This window comes from Morchella importuna, assembly GCF_003444635.1.
Source record: "Morchella importuna strain M04M26 chromosome Unknown Morimp01GS001, whole genome shotgun sequence".
Classification (NCBI taxonomy): domain Eukaryota; kingdom Fungi; phylum Ascomycota; class Pezizomycetes; order Pezizales; family Morchellaceae; genus Morchella; species Morchella importuna.
Window position 1 is genome coordinate 1,264,761 of NW_025763398.1, and position 16,706 is coordinate 1,281,466.

General features: G+C 54.8%; 4 protein-coding genes across 4 annotated transcripts; 2 read left to right on the forward strand and 2 right to left on the reverse strand.

Moving 5' to 3' along the window:
* Positions 1–995: 995 nt before the first annotated feature.
* LAJ45_00291 (uncharacterized protein) lies at positions 996–4,499 on the reverse strand (the record flags this gene model as incomplete). Its single annotated transcript, XM_046109892.1, has 3 exons — positions 996–2,088; positions 2,237–3,230; positions 3,314–4,499. The coding sequence occupies 3 exons, from the start codon at positions 4,497–4,499 to the stop codon at positions 996–998; spliced, it is 3,273 nt and encodes a 1,090-aa protein (XP_045976585.1).
* A 747-nt stretch (positions 4,500–5,246) lies between these two features.
* On the reverse strand, positions 5,247–7,571 carry LAJ45_00292 (uncharacterized protein; the record flags this gene model as incomplete). Its single annotated transcript, XM_046109893.1, has 4 exons — positions 5,247–5,729; positions 5,777–6,763; positions 6,819–7,447; positions 7,529–7,571. The coding sequence occupies 4 exons, from the start codon at positions 7,569–7,571 to the stop codon at positions 5,247–5,249; spliced, it is 2,142 nt and encodes a 713-aa protein (XP_045976586.1).
* Positions 7,572–10,295: 2,724 nt separating this feature from the next.
* Positions 10,296–11,585, forward strand: LAJ45_00293 (uncharacterized protein; the record flags this gene model as incomplete). The annotated part of the gene is made up of 4 exons (XM_046109894.1): positions 10,296–10,589; positions 10,682–11,336; positions 11,417–11,478; positions 11,547–11,585. 4 exons carry the CDS (start codon positions 10,296–10,298, stop codon positions 11,583–11,585), a joined length of 1,050 nt encoding a protein of 349 aa, XP_045976587.1.
* A 580-nt stretch (positions 11,586–12,165) lies between these two features.
* Positions 12,166–14,855, forward strand: LAJ45_00294 (uncharacterized protein; the record flags this gene model as incomplete). The annotated part of the gene is made up of 2 exons (XM_046109895.1): positions 12,166–12,370; positions 12,448–14,855. The coding sequence occupies 2 exons, from the start codon at positions 12,166–12,168 to the stop codon at positions 14,853–14,855; spliced, it is 2,613 nt and encodes an 870-aa protein (XP_045976588.1).
* Between the last annotated feature and the right edge of the window lie 1,851 nt (positions 14,856–16,706).

Here is a 16,706-nt window from a genome sequence, read left to right on the forward strand (position 1 = left end):
GTGTAGTAGCGGTGACAATTGTTGGTAAAGGTGAGCCTTTCAAGGGAATGGTTATGTAAATAAATATCTACAGAAACGCCCCTTAGACATTGTCTTTGTCCTCATCCTTGGGAGAGTCACGGTCTATCCCGGACTGGAACGACTGAACCCTTTTGATTAGAATTGTCGCAATCCGTGGGCGTGTAACTAAAGGCCAGTGAATACAATCACCGAATGTTGGTTGGGCTATCTTCACAATCTTGAAGCGTTGATTAACTTACCTGTGCGCCGCCGTAAAAAAGCCCCGACTCTTAGCCACAACGACGGTTTTATTGATCTCTCCAGAGCCATCCTCAACCTCCAGTTCAAAGAAAGCACAGATGGTATTAGTATGCGAACAGTTTACCTATAGTTCTTTCGTGGGGGTTTGCGACCTCGTGGTAGTTTGACGTAGGCAGTGCAGGAAGGATCTATGGCGCGCCACAAGCTCTCACTCACCCTCTTGCACCTAATAAAATGGGTAGTATCACTCGCATCTCAACGACAAAGCTTTTTTCTTTCTGGATTATCCCCAGCAAAGAAATAACAACTAGGGTATACAATGCTCTATCGTATAGAGGAGAGTATCTAAGAATACAGCATAACCAGAATATTTTGCAATACGAAAAGAAGGAAAAAAAAAAAAAAAAAAACCGAAATGAAAGCCCAAACGCCCGGCCCTCGCTCGCAATAAAACAATATACAAAGCCACCCATAATAATGCTATTCTATGCGTACATCGGGGAAAAGGAGGAACCAAAATGAAAAGGAGACTATTAATCCGCACTTTCCTCCGAGGAAGAGTTATCTTCCCGCAACTCACGTGCAAGAGCTTCCTCATCGCTCTCAACGATATTGTCGACGGTTGAAACAAGTCCAGAATACACTTTAGATTGGCGTCGTTCACGAGTTCTTCTCGGCCTATGATGAGCAGGTGGACTTATAGCCTTCATCGGGCGCATGACCTTCGCCTGTCTCTACTTTTTGGCCGTCGGCCTCTTTTTCTTCTTGGGTATTACTTTGTGCTCATGCACTTTGGTGGTCATTTGTGGCTCTGACAAGGTTGCTGCCGAATGAAAGGCAGTTGAAATATCATCGTCTCCTCTCCATAGACCACCATCATGCTTTGTCTTCCTCCTTTTATCCGTTTCCCATGACGCCAGATAACCGGCGCTGTCCCTCCAATTCATAAGATCCAGCGGTCTCTTCCTTTCGAGAGGAAACAACTCTGGTAACGGTTTTGCTACTTTAGGCAAAGGCTGACTGGGTTCTCTGCCCATCAGCTCCCATAGAGCTTTCTCCTCCTTATAGCTCCGTTTCTTGTCCAATACCTCCATATACACATCCTCTGCATCGTCGATAGCCTCCAAGTTGGAATCTAGTTTTTTCTGGGGCTTGCTTCTAAGCGTGCCATCTAAGTCCATATCGCTATCTGCGGATTCATGAATTTCATCATCCTCATCCTCGTCGCCATCGATACTGGTCTCAGAGTCCAGGTCTGAGATTTCGGAATCCATTAAATCCGAAGCATCTTCACCCTTTATTCCCTCATTATTATTGCGCTCAACGTACGCGGCTGCAAGTAACGCATCCATCTTAGCCTCTACGGCTTCGTCATCTTCCTTGTCGTCACCATTATCACCCTGATTTACCGCTGAACCTGAGCCATATGCCCTGGTAGATTTCAGGACCTGCTCCAGTTCATCATATGGAATGAAGCCTATATTGCTCTTCTTCCTGATGTCCTCCTTCCTGTTATAAACGTGCAGCCCGGTTCTCCTCGGGATCCTAATCCAGTACTCCCTCGAGTTCTCGGGGAGGCCTAGACAATTCACCGCTGCCTTAACATCGGCCGGGCGTATGAGCTTGGATTTGCTGGATCCGCCAAAGACCTGGCTCTCCATTCCACGGAGCCGTGATGTGGCCATGTAGATTGTTGTTTGGACGATGCGTCTGATCAGGCTGACAATGAGCGTGTGGATATCTTTGAATGCTGTGTGGCGGATCGCGGGTGAATCAGAGCCCAGGAACTGCCAGTTGTAATCGTCGCCGGAGCCGTTCATGAAGATACTGTGTGCGATTCAAACTGTAAGGGCCAAAAGCAGACAAGACAATTTAATGGCAAATTTAAAGCACTATTGCGCAATTGATCGGACAAGAAAGTATTGAAAAAAGATTGCCGGAAAGAGATGGAAGGGGGGGGGGGGGGTACACGTACCTTTCTGATATCTCAAGCATGTTATGAATGTTCAACAGCTCAGCTTCCGGTGCAATCTCGCGAATCTCATCGATTTCATTCTTTTTATACATTTTCTCAATGATCCACGAGCTTGCAGCATCTAGACGCCAGAGATCTCCCCATTTAACCTTCTCCCGCCTCTCTTCGTCCTTGCGTATTCGCAGCTCCAGTGCATCTGCCTCTTCCTCCAATGCCTCGACACACTCATCACTGAGTTCCATGGCCGCTGGTATGTCTCTCGAGGAAACAATTTCCCTCTCTCTTATCCACCGCTTAGCCGGAGCATGCCAATCGTGCTCTCTCCCATCCTGCAGTGCCTTTACATATGCACGGCACTCCACGATACTCTTGGTGCCGATAAGCCGTGACAGTTCGGCGACATTATCCTTCCCAACAATCGCTATATACTTGAAAAATATATCCCTCTCCCTCCTCGTCCACACCGACCCAAGCACGGGCGTCACCCGCTCGCGGTCATGCTCAATCTCACTGAGCCCCCGTGAGGCGGCCAGCTCGATCTGGTCATTGAGGAGCTCAATGTATTTGGGGTTGTACACGTCGACCTGTCGCCCCCGCGTTCTTCCGGTAACTTTAGGGACCCGTTCCCCTCGTCGTGCTGCGGCTCGTCGTGCTGCGGCCTGTTTTTTTGCGGCCCGTTCTGCGGCCCGTTGTACAGCCCGTTGTTCTGCGGCCCGTTGTGCTGCGGCCCGTTTTGGGCGGCCTTTGGAGGCGGAGGAAATGGTTGCCGTGGGCTTGATCTCGGCGAATTCATTTTCGCTTTCGTCTTCGCCGGAGTCGGTATAATGGCTTTCGGCGTCTTCTTCGGCGCCTGCTTCGCTTTGATCTGATGGGGAGGGGCTATCTAGAGGGGCTGTGGGGCGCTTGTTAGGGCTGGCGAGTGGGGCTGAGATTTCCTCTTCTTCTTCTTCCTCCTCCTCCTCCCCCTCCTCCCCCTCCCCCTCTTCTTCTGCGCCTGAATCATCATCAGATGGAGACGGTGTTGCGGGCCCGGAATTTGTAGCTCTGTTAGCATAGCTGTGTATTATAGGCGGTAACTCGTAAAGTGGTTGGGTCTCCAGCTGGGATTCGTCTGCGAATTGAGCTTCATCCTCGAGTTCTGGTTCTGGTTCGGGTTTAGGTTCGGGTTCGCCCTCGGACTCGGACTCGGGCTATCCTCAGGCCCGTTCCAAGGTTCGGGCATGTCATCTACCTCTGAATCGGCCTCTGTTTCCGAGTCTCGTTCTGCTTCTGATTCGAATCTTGTTTCTTCTTCGGTCTCTACTTCTAATTCCACTTCTGCTTCCGATTCGAATTTTGTTTCAGTCTCAACCTCTGCTTCCGATTCTAGCTCTGCTTCCGATTCAAATTTTGTTTCTGTCCCAGACTCCGCCTCGGAATCGACTCCTGCTTCGGATTCGAATTTTGTTTCTGCTTCGCTCTCTACTTCGAATTCGGCTTCTGATTCTGATTCGACCTGTGCTTCTGAGCCGGCCTCCACTTCCGATTCAGCCTCCTGCTCCGATTCGATCTCCAGTTGCGGTTCGGGCTCTACTTCCGACTCGGTTTCCGCTTCAGGCTCGGTCTCTGCATTATCTTCAGCACCTGAACTTGAAGCTTCCTTCTCGTCTTCGCTCTCCTCGTCCTTAGACATAGCATCCGACTGTAGCTCCTGATCTGGGCTCTCTTGCCTCTTTATCCGCATCTGAGCAGTTCCGGTGGGACTATCTGGATGTAGCTGTTCCTCAATCGCTGAGGTGGCCTCCGATTCCCCATCACTCTCAACCTTGTCCTCGTCTTCGGAGTCGTCCACCCCACTCTCACCAGAGCTCACCTCAACCTCACTCCCGCTCCCAGACACACCCTCATCGTCCGACTCTTCCTCCCGCAACACACTCGGGCTCCTCTCTTTGCGCAGCCGTATGCGCCCGCTCTCCGCCGACTCATACCCCTTCTCATCGTCGCCTCCCCAGCGCCCAATCGCAATCCCAATCCCCGGCGAAACACTCCTCTTCGCCCTCTTCCTCCTATGCACAATGGGGCTCGGCGACCTCGACACGCTCTTTGCCCACGATGGCGTTCTCGACGGCGCGCGGAGGTGCCGCGGCGGGCGCTCGGGCTCGCTGTCGGTGTCGGTGTCGGAGGAGACGAGGATGGGGCCGCGGCGGCGGCGTCGGAGGCGGAGGGGTGTGCTGGCTTCAGTGTCGGCGTCGGAGTCGGGGTCGGGGTCCGAGACGGATGCCATTGGGATGGGTGAATTGGATTGGACTGGGGGTTGTGTTTTGTTTTTATTCTGTGGTGTTGATGTTTTGGAGAGGGAGGTGGGATATACTTTATTTTTGTGTTACTGGGAATCTTTTTTTTACGGCTTGTTCCGTGGAGCTTGGATGGATGGTTGCAGGGTGGGCAGGCAGGGTAGGGTAACGGTCACTGGACCACGCGCATGTGTGATTGGAGGGGCGAGTGAGAGCCTGTGAAGCTGGATTTGGCACAGGTATGATGTTGAAAACGTGAATGTTTGATTATTTAACCCCGCCACTGCCACTGTCATCATCATCATCACCGCCGACACCCAATTTTCTAGAACGTTCAGATAGACATACAGACAGAAATCCACCAACTTCTCCCGCCACTTTTCCTTTCTTTTCTCTCTACTCTCCCAAAAAGTCCTTTTTAGTTTCTCCGACTACAAGACACGCCCGTACCGCCGCCGCCCATTTAATACCGGTTCATATCGCAGCTACATGTACTACATATCAACCTTCATGATCATCTGCATTACAATACGGAGCTAGTAGGTAGATACGGTAGGCAACGTAAAAAAGAAGAAAAGAAAAAAAAAAATAGAGCTTTCATAAAATACAAAACACTGAAAGAAAAAAAAGATAAAAAGAAAATAGTAAAAAAGAGAAATCACGCCAATGTAACCCTTTTAAAGAAACCCCCACACACACCACACCACACCACACCACACCACACGACTACAAATTATCTATGCCTCATACCCAACATAGCCACCCGGATTCTCTAAACTGACAGGCCTCATCCCAGCATTAGGGATAGCGCCCTGCTGCTGCCCCTCAAACGCCAACTTCGGCCCCTGCCCGCCCATCTGCGCCGCCTGCCCGGCCAACTGGTACCCCTCCGCACCACCGACGGCAAGCGCTCTCTTGAGCGTGTCCTGCACGACGACGCACTGCTTCTTCATCGCGAGGCGGTCGAGGAACAGCTGCTGGCGGCCCTTCTCAATCTCGCGGCGCTCGGCCTGGAGCACCTGCTCCAGCTCGTTGAACTGTGTGAGCTTGAGCTCGAGCTTGCGGAGCGAGCAGTTGACGACTGCGTTGACGAGGCGCGTCATCTCGCGCTCCTCGTTCGACGCGAGGGCGTGCGCGCGCGCGGCGGAGGTGCCCAGTGCGATCGAGGCCACCTTGGTGACGATGTTCTCGGGGTGTCGGTGGGGTCGATCTCGGGGTTGCTGGGGGAGAGGGCAGCGGTGGCGGATGCGGCTTCGGGCTCGTCCACGTCCATGGTCTCGTCAACTGCGGTGCCTTCGGACTTGACGTCGGTGGATTTTGAGGCCCCCGCCGCCGAGGATTCGGCCACCGCCTTGGGGGAATTGGTAGCGGAGGTTTCCTTCTCGCCGGCAGTCTCGGACGCGGCTTGCTTGGAGTCCTCTTTGGCGAGAGCGGCCTTGTTGCCTTGGATCTGGTCGTTCAGGGATTTGGTCATTTCCCTAATCGACGACTTTGCGGCAGCGGCGGCGACCTTGGGGTCGACGATACTGGCCAGGAAGGCGACGACGCTCATGACTGGGTTGTCGGCCTGAGAGAACGGGGTGCGGTTGTACTGCAGGGGTCCAAGCTGCTCCGGCTTCTCCTCGAGGTAGTTATCCTCAATGGGAAGCTGGAGGAAGCGGACTACACACTGCTCCCTAGTCCTAGTTCCGACATGGTCTGCAATTTGATTCCAGTCCTCATTGTAGAGCTCCAATCCCTCGAGCAGCAGGAGGGTCTCTTGGTCAGTCCATGGCGCGTCCTTCTCAGTAGTAGAGTGAGAAGGATCCTCCATGCGGACGAAGTCCGTGTTGCTGCTAGTAGCGGGGAAGCGACCCTCAAGGAAGCAGTTGGGGCAGAGCTCAATCTGCTTCTGAGATCGCGCGCTGCGGGCAGAATGATAGCGCACGCGGGTGCAGTCAACACCGCAGGAGTAGCAGTTGTACAGCTTCTTTCCGGACTCGTCCTCAGAGTCACCGGAGGTGCCATTGGCCTGAGTACCACCCACACGGTTTCCGGAGGCATCATAGACGTTTTTGCGGATCTCCAGGTTAAGCTCAGCCTTAGAGGGGCCAGCGCTGGAGGCGCGCTCGGTTGTCGGGTGCGGCTTTCCGGGCGTAGTGATAGCGCCAGGGGCGGGCTGGAAGGGCTGCAGACCACGTGGGGTATCCGCAGTTATCCTGAAGTGACCAGTAAATGGGGGACCAATGTTTGATGGTCTTGTTTCAGGGTCAATCTGCGTATGCAGCTTTTTAGCATTGATGATCGGGGGTAAGTTTAGGAGAACGAACCTGGTAGTTGATGAGTCCCCACTGCTCCAAGAATGCATGGACGCGCATGATCGAGCAGACATCACCTGCCAAGTTCCTGCGACACGCCGTGACTGTGAGATATTCAGACGGGTTCAAGCGGTAAGTATTAATCATAAAGTCGCGATAATCCTTATACACGAGCGATGTCTTGCTCCTGTTACGGTTATTAAAGAACTCGGGCAACGCCCTCTGCTCGATATCTTTGATATTGTTAATATCAAACCACTTTGAGTATGACGGCACCACGACCATATGCGTCTGCTCAACCAAATACCCCTTCGCCGCATCCTCCAACTTTTTTTTCTCCGACGCAGGCGAAGCCGGCGCGTTAGCAGCGGCCGAAGACCCTTCACCCGCAGCCCCCTCGCCCTCCCCGCCGTTCTTTGCAGGCGAGTCGCCGTTCTTCTTGGAGTCAGCGCTGCCCTCGTCAGTTCCTTGCATCACGGAGTCTTCTTCCTCGGGCGCGGCGGTGTCAGTTGGCGAGCCCTTGCTGGCGTCAGCCCCGCCAGCTCCTCCGGCTCCGGCGCTCTCGGACGGGGCGGCAGTGTTGTTTCCGTTCTGGGTGTGCGTATCTTCATCATCGTCCATACCGTTGCCTGGGGTCAGACCTACAGGCGTGTTGCCATCGCCCTGGATATGAGCCTGGTTTGCAGCAGCAGGGTTGTGGTTGGGGGTGCCGGTGTTTGTACCTGATAATGGGGAATCTCCAAAGTCCAGCGTATCGGCATCCATGATTTACCCTTGTTTTATTACTCTTCAATTCGAACGAATCGTTTTGGCTGCGTATTGCAGTTGTTATTTTAACGACCAAAGGGATGAAAGGAGAGGAGAGAGCGAGAGGGAGGGGGGAGAAAAGAAGCGAGAAACGGGGAGGTGAGGCTGAAAGGTCGAAACGGAGAGATTGATGAAACGGGGGGTATCAGTTGCGATGACAGCAGAGACGATTGCTGCTCTCGAGTGCTGGTGATCGCGACGATGCGGTGTGTTTCGTTCGTGGGAAGAGATTGGGGAAAGAAGTCGCGTTGTTACCCCCAGCGAGCGCAGTAATGGTCGCGATGAAACGTCGCTTAGTCAGCACAGCTCTATTTGGCTTGCGATGTCTTGGCATTCCTGCTTTGGGATATTCCTGTGGGTTTGGGGGTTTTTATTTATGGACCTGGACCTTTTCTTTCTAAGACTTGAGAGATCTTGTGGTTGTTTAGTGTTTACGGTTGGGTGGATGTTGGCTTGGAGTGGTGAGGTTGTCAGCCTTTTTTTTTAGCTCGTGGGCCCGAAAAAAAGGCAGATTGCTATTTGGGCTCCGGGGTCCAACACTCATCTAACAAGATGACATGGATACATGGTTAGAAGATCTTTGTCTGTTTTCGTATCTTTCTGCTGTTCGAATATACATATGATCCACAACGGATGCGAAAGGGCTTCGAGTGATAGGCTGTGACTATGGCCAAAGGCTCATTAAGTAAAGATACGTTGTATAATAGACCTATTCCCACTTTACTCGAAAACTAGATTGACGGATATCCCCTTTTCTCAATACTAGGGATTCGGTGATACGGTATGATGTGCCTTTAAGTATCGGTTTCAACATACATGTATGTTTCGTCACGCACTGCCCCAGGATCTGAGCATGAGCCACTGCAACTTGGCTACAAGAGATTCGGTTTTTAAGCTTGGCGATCTCTGATACTAAGATACGGAGCTGCTCTAACCAACCATTCACCAGAAGCTTCTTTACACCGCGGCTGTAGCAGGCATGCACCAGGCTCACAGTCCACACCCAAACTACTTGTAGCTATAGGACAATCCTCTTTCTCCTACAGGATTTAACAAGGCTGCCTTAGCCTCCTCCGGTTGTGGCGTGACGTAGCTATAGCTGGCTCCATTGTTTAGAGACAAGGGAACCTGGAGCTACATGAGGAGTCTCTTGCCCCTGGATTCAGTGGGCTGAATAGGACCGATTTCCTGCGGCATTCGGGTCTCTGGTATGCTCTCGTGGGACCTGGAAGTTGGAGATGGGCTTTCACCTACTGGAAAAAGAAATTTTTCTTTCTTTTAAGGATTGGATCTCCCTTCACCTTGTTACGACCTGCTCCTTTGAAATACTTGATTGAGCGCTTTTGGACTGGGTTGAACAGAAGGGCACTGCCCGAGATCAGGGTGTTTCCACGTCGACCGTGAAAGAGTCGTTAAAGAGAGAGGTTCTATATTTTGGTCAACGAACTCCAATTACATGGTTTTCCTAGTACTCAAAGTCTTCCCGTGCACAAGTCTTCCCGCGCACTTTAGTTTCGTGAACTGTATTATCTTGGGCTTATCTTGTGGATACACATGAAATCTCGGAGTAACCACGCCCCACACCCCGCTCACATGCGCACACAGCCAATGCACAATATAACAACCACAAAACGAGCTCACAACATAACCCACTTAATCAGGTCATGCCAAGCTAGCCCACAATATAACCCGCTCGAGCTGTGCCAAGCTAGCCCATAACTCACCCAAGTTCGCTGTGCCAAGCTAGAACACTTAGCCAGATAGAAACTTAGCCACTAACAGCAGCTATAGCCAAAAGCACAAACAGAAGCTCAGGTACCACTGGGGTTTGGATGGTCAATCGGTGAACACCTGAGGTCCCAACACCGTTGGTCCGAGCTCAAACCCCGGTGCGGCCGTATGGGTTGGCAGAAGATTACCTTCGGGGAACTTTTTTTGCCCTTATTTTTAGGAGAACGGGATTTTAGTAAAAGTGGTTCACGGCCCCGCTACTGAATGATTAAATACAACAATATTCCTATGCATGTGGATGTATGTACATGTACCTGGTCGACAAGCTGATAAGCGGTTTGAGGGCTTCTTGAACTGCGCAAAGAAATATTATGCCTCTACATACATCAATTTATGACGACACGTTTATTTTCCTCTTCACCGCTTATATTTTTTTCGGCAATTGTATTTTTATCAAACTGTACTATGGCAGAAAGCCTCTACTGTTGCGTCTTCAATTTCTGTTGGTATGGAAGAAGGCTGATGCGTGCCTGGTGCGACCAATCACTCCTAAAGAGCCTTCGTCACAGTCTATCACGCGGCACCCTCTTCACAGGCCATCACTCGGCCCCTCCACTTGTTCTGCACACTACAGCGCCCGCGTATGCACCGTCACGGCGGCGGATCACAAGCCAATGCGCGGGCATCGATGGTGGGGAAGACACAAAGGCTTGGCGGCGAGTGACCCGAGTTGGAACAGAACGAGCGAGGCCCGAGTCTGCATACTCTGAATCTCTCCTCTGTCGACGACGACCTACCTAGATACATAACGAGCACTCACTCAGCCGGTCACTCCCTCTCACTCCTCTAGATCTCACTTCTCTAGATCCCCACTTCTCCTCTAGATCTCTCTCCTCTAGATCTCTCTCTCTCCCCGGCATCAACTCTCCACACTCTCCATACACACACACAATGTTGCTCACGAGAACAGCACCCTCAGTCCTGCGAGCAGCAGCAGCAGCAGCAACAGCAGGGGCACGCGCACGCGCACGCCGCTTTTGCCCCCTAAGCACCCTGGCCGTGCTCGAGCACAAGGAGGGCAATCTCCTCCCCCAGTCGCTCCCCGTCATCACCGCCGCCACAAAGCTCGGCGGCACGGTGACGGCCCTCCTCGCCGGCACCGACGCCGCCAGCGTCGCGGCCCAGGTCGCAAAACTCAATGGCGTCTCCGAGGTCCTCACGGTCTCCAACGGGGCCTACGACAAGGTGTGTGTGTTGCTATACTCCCCCTCCCCCTCCCCCTCTCCCCCACACCACTACCCCCGCACGCTTCTTCTCACAATGGCCCGCCCGCACAGAGCCTCGCCGAGAACTTCGCGCCCATGCTGCAAGAGAACATCAAGGCCGGCGGCTTCACCCACGTCGTCGCCGCGCACTCCGCCTTCGGCAAGAACATCATGCCGCGCCTGTCGGCCCTCCTCGACGTCCAGCAGATCTCGGACGTCATCGAGATCCACGACGACTCCACCTTTGTCCGCCCCATCTACGCCGGCAACGCCATCGCGACCGTAAAGTCGTCCGACGACATCAAGGTGCTCACCATCCGCGGCACGGCCTTCCCCGCGGCCGCGGAGGGCTCGGGGTCAGCGGCGGCGGTCCAGGAGTCGAGTGCGGATCCCAAGGTGGAGTCCTCGACGACGTGGGTCAGTGAGAATCTGGCAAAGAGCGAGAGGCCGGATCTGGGCACGGCGACGAGGGTCGTCTCCGGTGGCAGGGGGCTGAAGGATAAGGATAACTTTGATAAGCTGATGCCGCCGCTTGCGGATGCATTGGGGGCGGCGATTGGCGCGTCGAGGGCGGCAGTGGACTCGGGATTTGCGGATAATAGTTTGCAGGTGGGGCAGACGGGGAAGGTGGTGGCGCCGCAGCTGTATTTGGCTGTGGGCATCTCGGGGGCGATTCAGCATTTGGCGGGGATGAAGGACTCGAAGGTGATTGCGGCTATCAATAAGGGTATGTGCTTTCTCTCTTTTTTTATTTTTTATTTTTTTATTTTACTTGTTTGCGAGTGTTTGTCACTGACGGTTGGGTAGATGCGGATGCACCGATATTCCAAGTTGCGGACGTGGGCCTTGTGGCGGATCTTTTCACGGCGGTATGTTTCTCTCTGTCCAGGTCTGTCTACGGTTTTGAAAATCACGAAAAAACTAACAATATCTGTAGGTGCCTGAGCTGACCGAGAAGCTCAAGAGCGAGAAATAAGCTATCCCTATGTACCCTCCCACCCTGCATCCCTCCCTGCATCCCTCCCTCCATCCTTCCCTTTCCCCACACAAATAATGTATATAAAAAATTCAAGCTGTAAAGCTTCCCAATTTTCATGTTTCCCGGCCATCTGCTCTACCTATCGCTATCATGATGTTGCTTGTGGGCCCCTCAGCGGGGGTTGTGGGTCTCGAAGAAAAAAAAAAGAGAAAAAAAAGAAAAAAAGAGCCAAGAATCCACTTTAAGTGGCAACGCGAAACCCCTGAGCGAGCGTTCCAACAACGCGTCGTCTCGCTGCTGCTGTGCTGCAAACCCTCGCAATCCTTTGTTACGAGAGAGCAATTGCAGTCAACGAGAGATCACGGCACAAAACACCAACGCCAACAACGCCAACAACACCATCACCAACAGCCAGCAATCTCTCTTTCTCTCAAAGGAAAGAAGAAGAAGAAGAAAAAGAAGAAAAGAAAAGAAAGAAGGGCAAAGAACCCACAGCCAGCACTCACTCATGCCTCGGAAAGAAAAGAAGTCCAAGCCCTCGAGCATCCGCACATCACCACCCAGTCCCCAAACCGCCATGGCCATGCCCGCCCGCACCAAGATCACCACAACCACAACCTCAACGTCCCCCAGCTCGCCCACCGGATCCGCCGCCGCATCCACGCCCGCAACATCCACAAGCTCACACTCCGACAAGGACGAGCCCAATACCGCCGCCACAAAGGAAGAAGAGGGGGAAAAAGAAGAAGCAGTAGCAGTAGCAGCGCCCATAGATCCTCCTCGTAAGTAAAAAGAAACAATGCCACCACACCCAGACACGCCAACCAATCTGACCGACTTTTTTCTTTTCTTGCCGCAGCGGTTCCGATGCAGCGTGCGCGCCTCGACTTCCTCATAAAGCAGTCGAGCGTCTATGCAAACATCATGGCCGACAAACTGCTCAAGCAGCAGCAAGAGATGGCCGCCCGGGCTGAGGAGGAGGACCGCCGTGCCCGTGCCGCCGCACCACCCGTCACCACCACCACCACCGCCACCGCACCCACACCCGCCACAGAGGTGAGAAAAAGCGGACGGAACAATGCCGCTGCTGCTGCCGCGGCGGAGGAACCGCAGGGTAAGGGCGCCACCGCCGCCGCCGTGAAGAAGAAGCCGGGCCGCAAGCCGACAAAGGCAAAGGGCAAGACGGCAATCTCAGACTACTTCGCCAAGGACGAGCTGAAGGAGTCCGGCAGCACCGCCGAGGCGCTGGCCAACGCGCAGGAGCCGACGGATCTGAAGCTGGGGCTGCAGAAGGACCTCCGCTCCGCACGGCAGCCAAAGCTGATTACGGGCGGCGTCATGAAGCCGTACCAGCTGCAGGGCCTCGACTGGCTCGTCTCGCTGTACGAGAACGGGCTCAACGGCATCCTGGCGGACGAGATGGGGCTCGGCAAGACGCTGCAGACCATCTCGTTCCTGGCCTTCCTGAAGGAGAAGGGCACGAATGGGCCGTTCCTGGTGGTGGCGCCTGTTAGCACCCTGGGCAATTGGGTGGATGAAATTGAGCGGTTTGCGCCCGAGATGCCGGTGCTGATGTACCATGGGACGCCGGTGGAGCGCGAGGAGATGCGCAGGACGCGCATGGCAAAGATGGGCAAGGACTTCCCCATCATCTGCACGTCGTACGAGCTCATCATGAACGACCGCAAGCACCTGCAGAAGTATGCGTGGAAGTTCATCATCATCGACGAGGGCCACCGCATCAAGAACCTCAACTGCAAGCTCGTGCGCGAGCTCAAGTCGTACACCTCCGCAAACAGGCTCCTGCTCACGGGCACGCCGCTGCAGAATAACCTCTCGGAGCTGTGGTCGCTGCTCAACTTCCTGCTGCCCGACATCTTTGACGACCTCGACAGCTTCCAGAACTGGTTCGACTTCAGCGCCATCCAGGAGAAGGAGGGCCACCACGCGTGGCTCGAGGAGCAGAAAAAGTCAAACATTGTCGGCAGCCTCCACGCCATCTTGAAGCCGTTCCTGCTCCGCCGTATGAAGACCGACGTCGAGACTATGCTGCCCCCGAAGCGCGAGTACGTCCTCTATGCGCCCCTCACGCAGGCGCAGAAGGACCTCTACGGGAAGCTCCTCAACCATGAGGGCCGCAGATGGCTCATCGAGAAGCTCGTCGGCAGCGATGCCACAAAGAAGCGCAAGCTCGAAGAAGACGCCGCGGCCTCCAAAAAGCGCAAACTCGAGGAAAACGACGACGACGACGATTCCACCACGCCGCAGCCCAAGAAAGCGCGCAGCACACGCTCTACCCGCCGTAAAAACACCTCCTACAAAGAACTCGAGGACCGCGAGTTCTTTGCCAAGCTCAACGAGAGCTCCGACGAGGAGGAGATCATCCCCGTCGACGAATACCAGCTCAAACTCCTCAACGCCACCAAAGAAGCCGGCAACAAGAAGCTGCAGAACCTCGTCATGCAGCTCCGACAAGCCTGCAACTCGCCGCACCTCTTCTACTGGCCCTTCCCCGGCGACCCGGACAACACCATCGTCACCGAGTCCGGCAAGATGATGCTCCTCGAGCGGCTGGTCCCCGCGCTCTTCGCGCGCGGCCACAAGGTGCTCATCTTCTCTCAGTTCTCCAAGATGCTCGACATCATCGAGGAGTGGGCGAGCACGCTGCGGCGCTGGCAGGTCTGCCGCATCGACGGCGCCGTCAGCCAGGCCGACCGCCGCGAGCAGATCCGCCGCTTCAACCACGACGCCGGCTGGAACCTCTTCCTCCTCAGCACGCGCGCGGGCGGCCTCGGCATCAACCTCACCGCCGCCGACACGGTGATCCTCTTTGACAGCGACTGGAACCCGCAGCAGGACCTGCAGGCGCAGGACCGCGCGCACAGGATCGGCCAGCGGAAGCCCGTCATTGTGTACCGGTTTGCGACGGCCGCGACGGTCGAGCAGACGCTGCTCGAGAAGGCGGATGGCAAGCGGCGCCTCGAGAAGCTGGTCATACAGAAGGGGAAGTTTAAGAGTGTTGTGGCGGCGGTGCCGGCGGCGGGGGCGGGGGCTGGTAATGATCATGACGAGCTGAGCAGCATATTGCTGAGAGAGGACTTTGAGAAGGTGAATGTTGTGCAGGCGGGGCAGCAGGTGCTGAGTGATGCGGAGCTGGAGACACTGATGGACCGCAGCGCGGAGGCGTATGAGAGGGCGGAGAAGGGGGGGAAGGGCGCGAGTGGCGCGTTTAGGGTTGTGGAGACGGTGGTGAAGGAGGAGTCATAGTTGTGATATGCTATGGGTCTTTTTTTCTCTTTTCTCTTCTTTTTTTGTTATTTTTCTCATAGCTTGTATTGACGTTTCTTTTTTTTATTTTATTGGGGCTTGCTTTCTTTTGCGCTTTTGGGTTAAAAATAATGGCTTGTGGAGTAGGCTTTTTTTGTATTGGACTGGACTGGATTGGAGTGGACTGGACTGGAGTGGACTGGGGTCCGGGGGGGGGGGGGGGGGCATTGGGCGGAGATACCTTTTTTCTCTCTTTTTTCTCTCTCTCTTTCACTAATGCACTAACTCATAGATGATGACGAGTTTCATGTCCTTTTTCTCTGTTTTTCTTCTTTTTCGTTACCTCCCACGATAGACCTTTTAGCTGGATCACACGATCTCACTCGGACTAGCTAGCTACCTACACACACACCTACACTATTAGATTCCTTTCCTGTTATTGGGATTTGGGGGCAGGGGGGGGGGGGGTGTTTATTGTTTGTGGGTCGACATGATATATGATAGAATATATTAACTATTTTGAATTACATTCACCTAGGTACTCTCGATTGAAGCCAATTGCGACCACCAAGTGCTATTGCCAATCGACCCATTTACTCATGATCCACACCACCAGCACCTCTCATCCCCATAGAGACACGCCAACATGCAAACACCCGGATTACAGTCTACGGCCACGCCTAGCCCCCGTCGGCGAAAAACATGATACAATCTTGGCACTTTGGCTTTAAATAAGCAGCACTCTTGCCCCCTTCTCTCACCTTTTTCTTTTCTTTTCTCCAGGGGGAACTCCTCTTCTGGCTTTGTGTGTCGGCTTGTGGCCGGCCGGCTTTGGAGGGGGTTCCCCTGTGTTAGCTGGGTGGGCTGGGCGCGGGCTTGTGTTGGTGGGGTGTGGGCGGGGTGTGTTTTGTGGGGTGGGCGTGGGCCCGTGTGGGTGGGGTGGGGCTGTGGGGTGGGGTGGGGCTGTGGGGCGGGGTTGTTTGGGCGGGGTGTGTGCTGGCCGGAGGGCCGTCCCCCTGTTGGGTGTGTGGGTGCGCTGGGGTGTGCTGGGGTGCCGCTGGGTGAGGGCTGGTCCCCCCACAGGGGATAAACGCTGGGTGTGTCCTGGGGTGCCCTTTGGGCATGGTGCAGGCTGGTTCCTGTGGGTGTGGTTGGGGCTGGTCCCCGGGGTGTGTGGCCTGGTGCGGCCCGGGGTGCGGCCAGGTTGAGGGCTGGCCCCTCTGGGGTGTGTGTGCTGGTGCTCCGGTTGGGGTTGTGTGGGCTGGCCCTCTGGCTGGGTTGTGGGCTGCTGGCCGGCCCTCTGGCCGGGCCGTGCGGAGTAGGGGGTGGGTCGTGTGGGCTGGGGGTTCGCTGCCTGGTCGTGCTTCTGCCTGTCCCGGCTGGCCTTCTCTCTGGCTGCCCTCCGCGCCCCATCCCCAGCCTCAGCCCCGGCCCAGGTTGCAGGTGTCTCTCCCCCGCTAGGAGGGGAGCAGCCCCTTATCGATCCTTGGGAGTTTCCGAGGGATTGAGAAGGGGTTCTACCTGCTCCTGCCGCGGCTCCTTCCTGCCCTGTCCCTGTCCCCCGTCCCCCGTCGCCCAGCCCTCCATCCCGTCCCCGCCCCGCCACCCTCTGCCGCGGCCCAAACGTTTTGCGCTCCTTCGAAAGGAGGAGCGCAGTCCTCAATCAGTCTCTGGGGGGGTCCCGAGGGACTGAGAGAGGATCTGTGCCATCCCCACCCCCCCCGTTCCCAGCGGGCGCCCCATTCCCCTCTTTCCCATCTTTTCGTGGGTTTCCTGTCCCCAGTTCCGGTCCCAACCCCGCGCTCCTTCACCAGGAGGACTTATCCCATTATTGCCCCCCTAAGCTTTTTT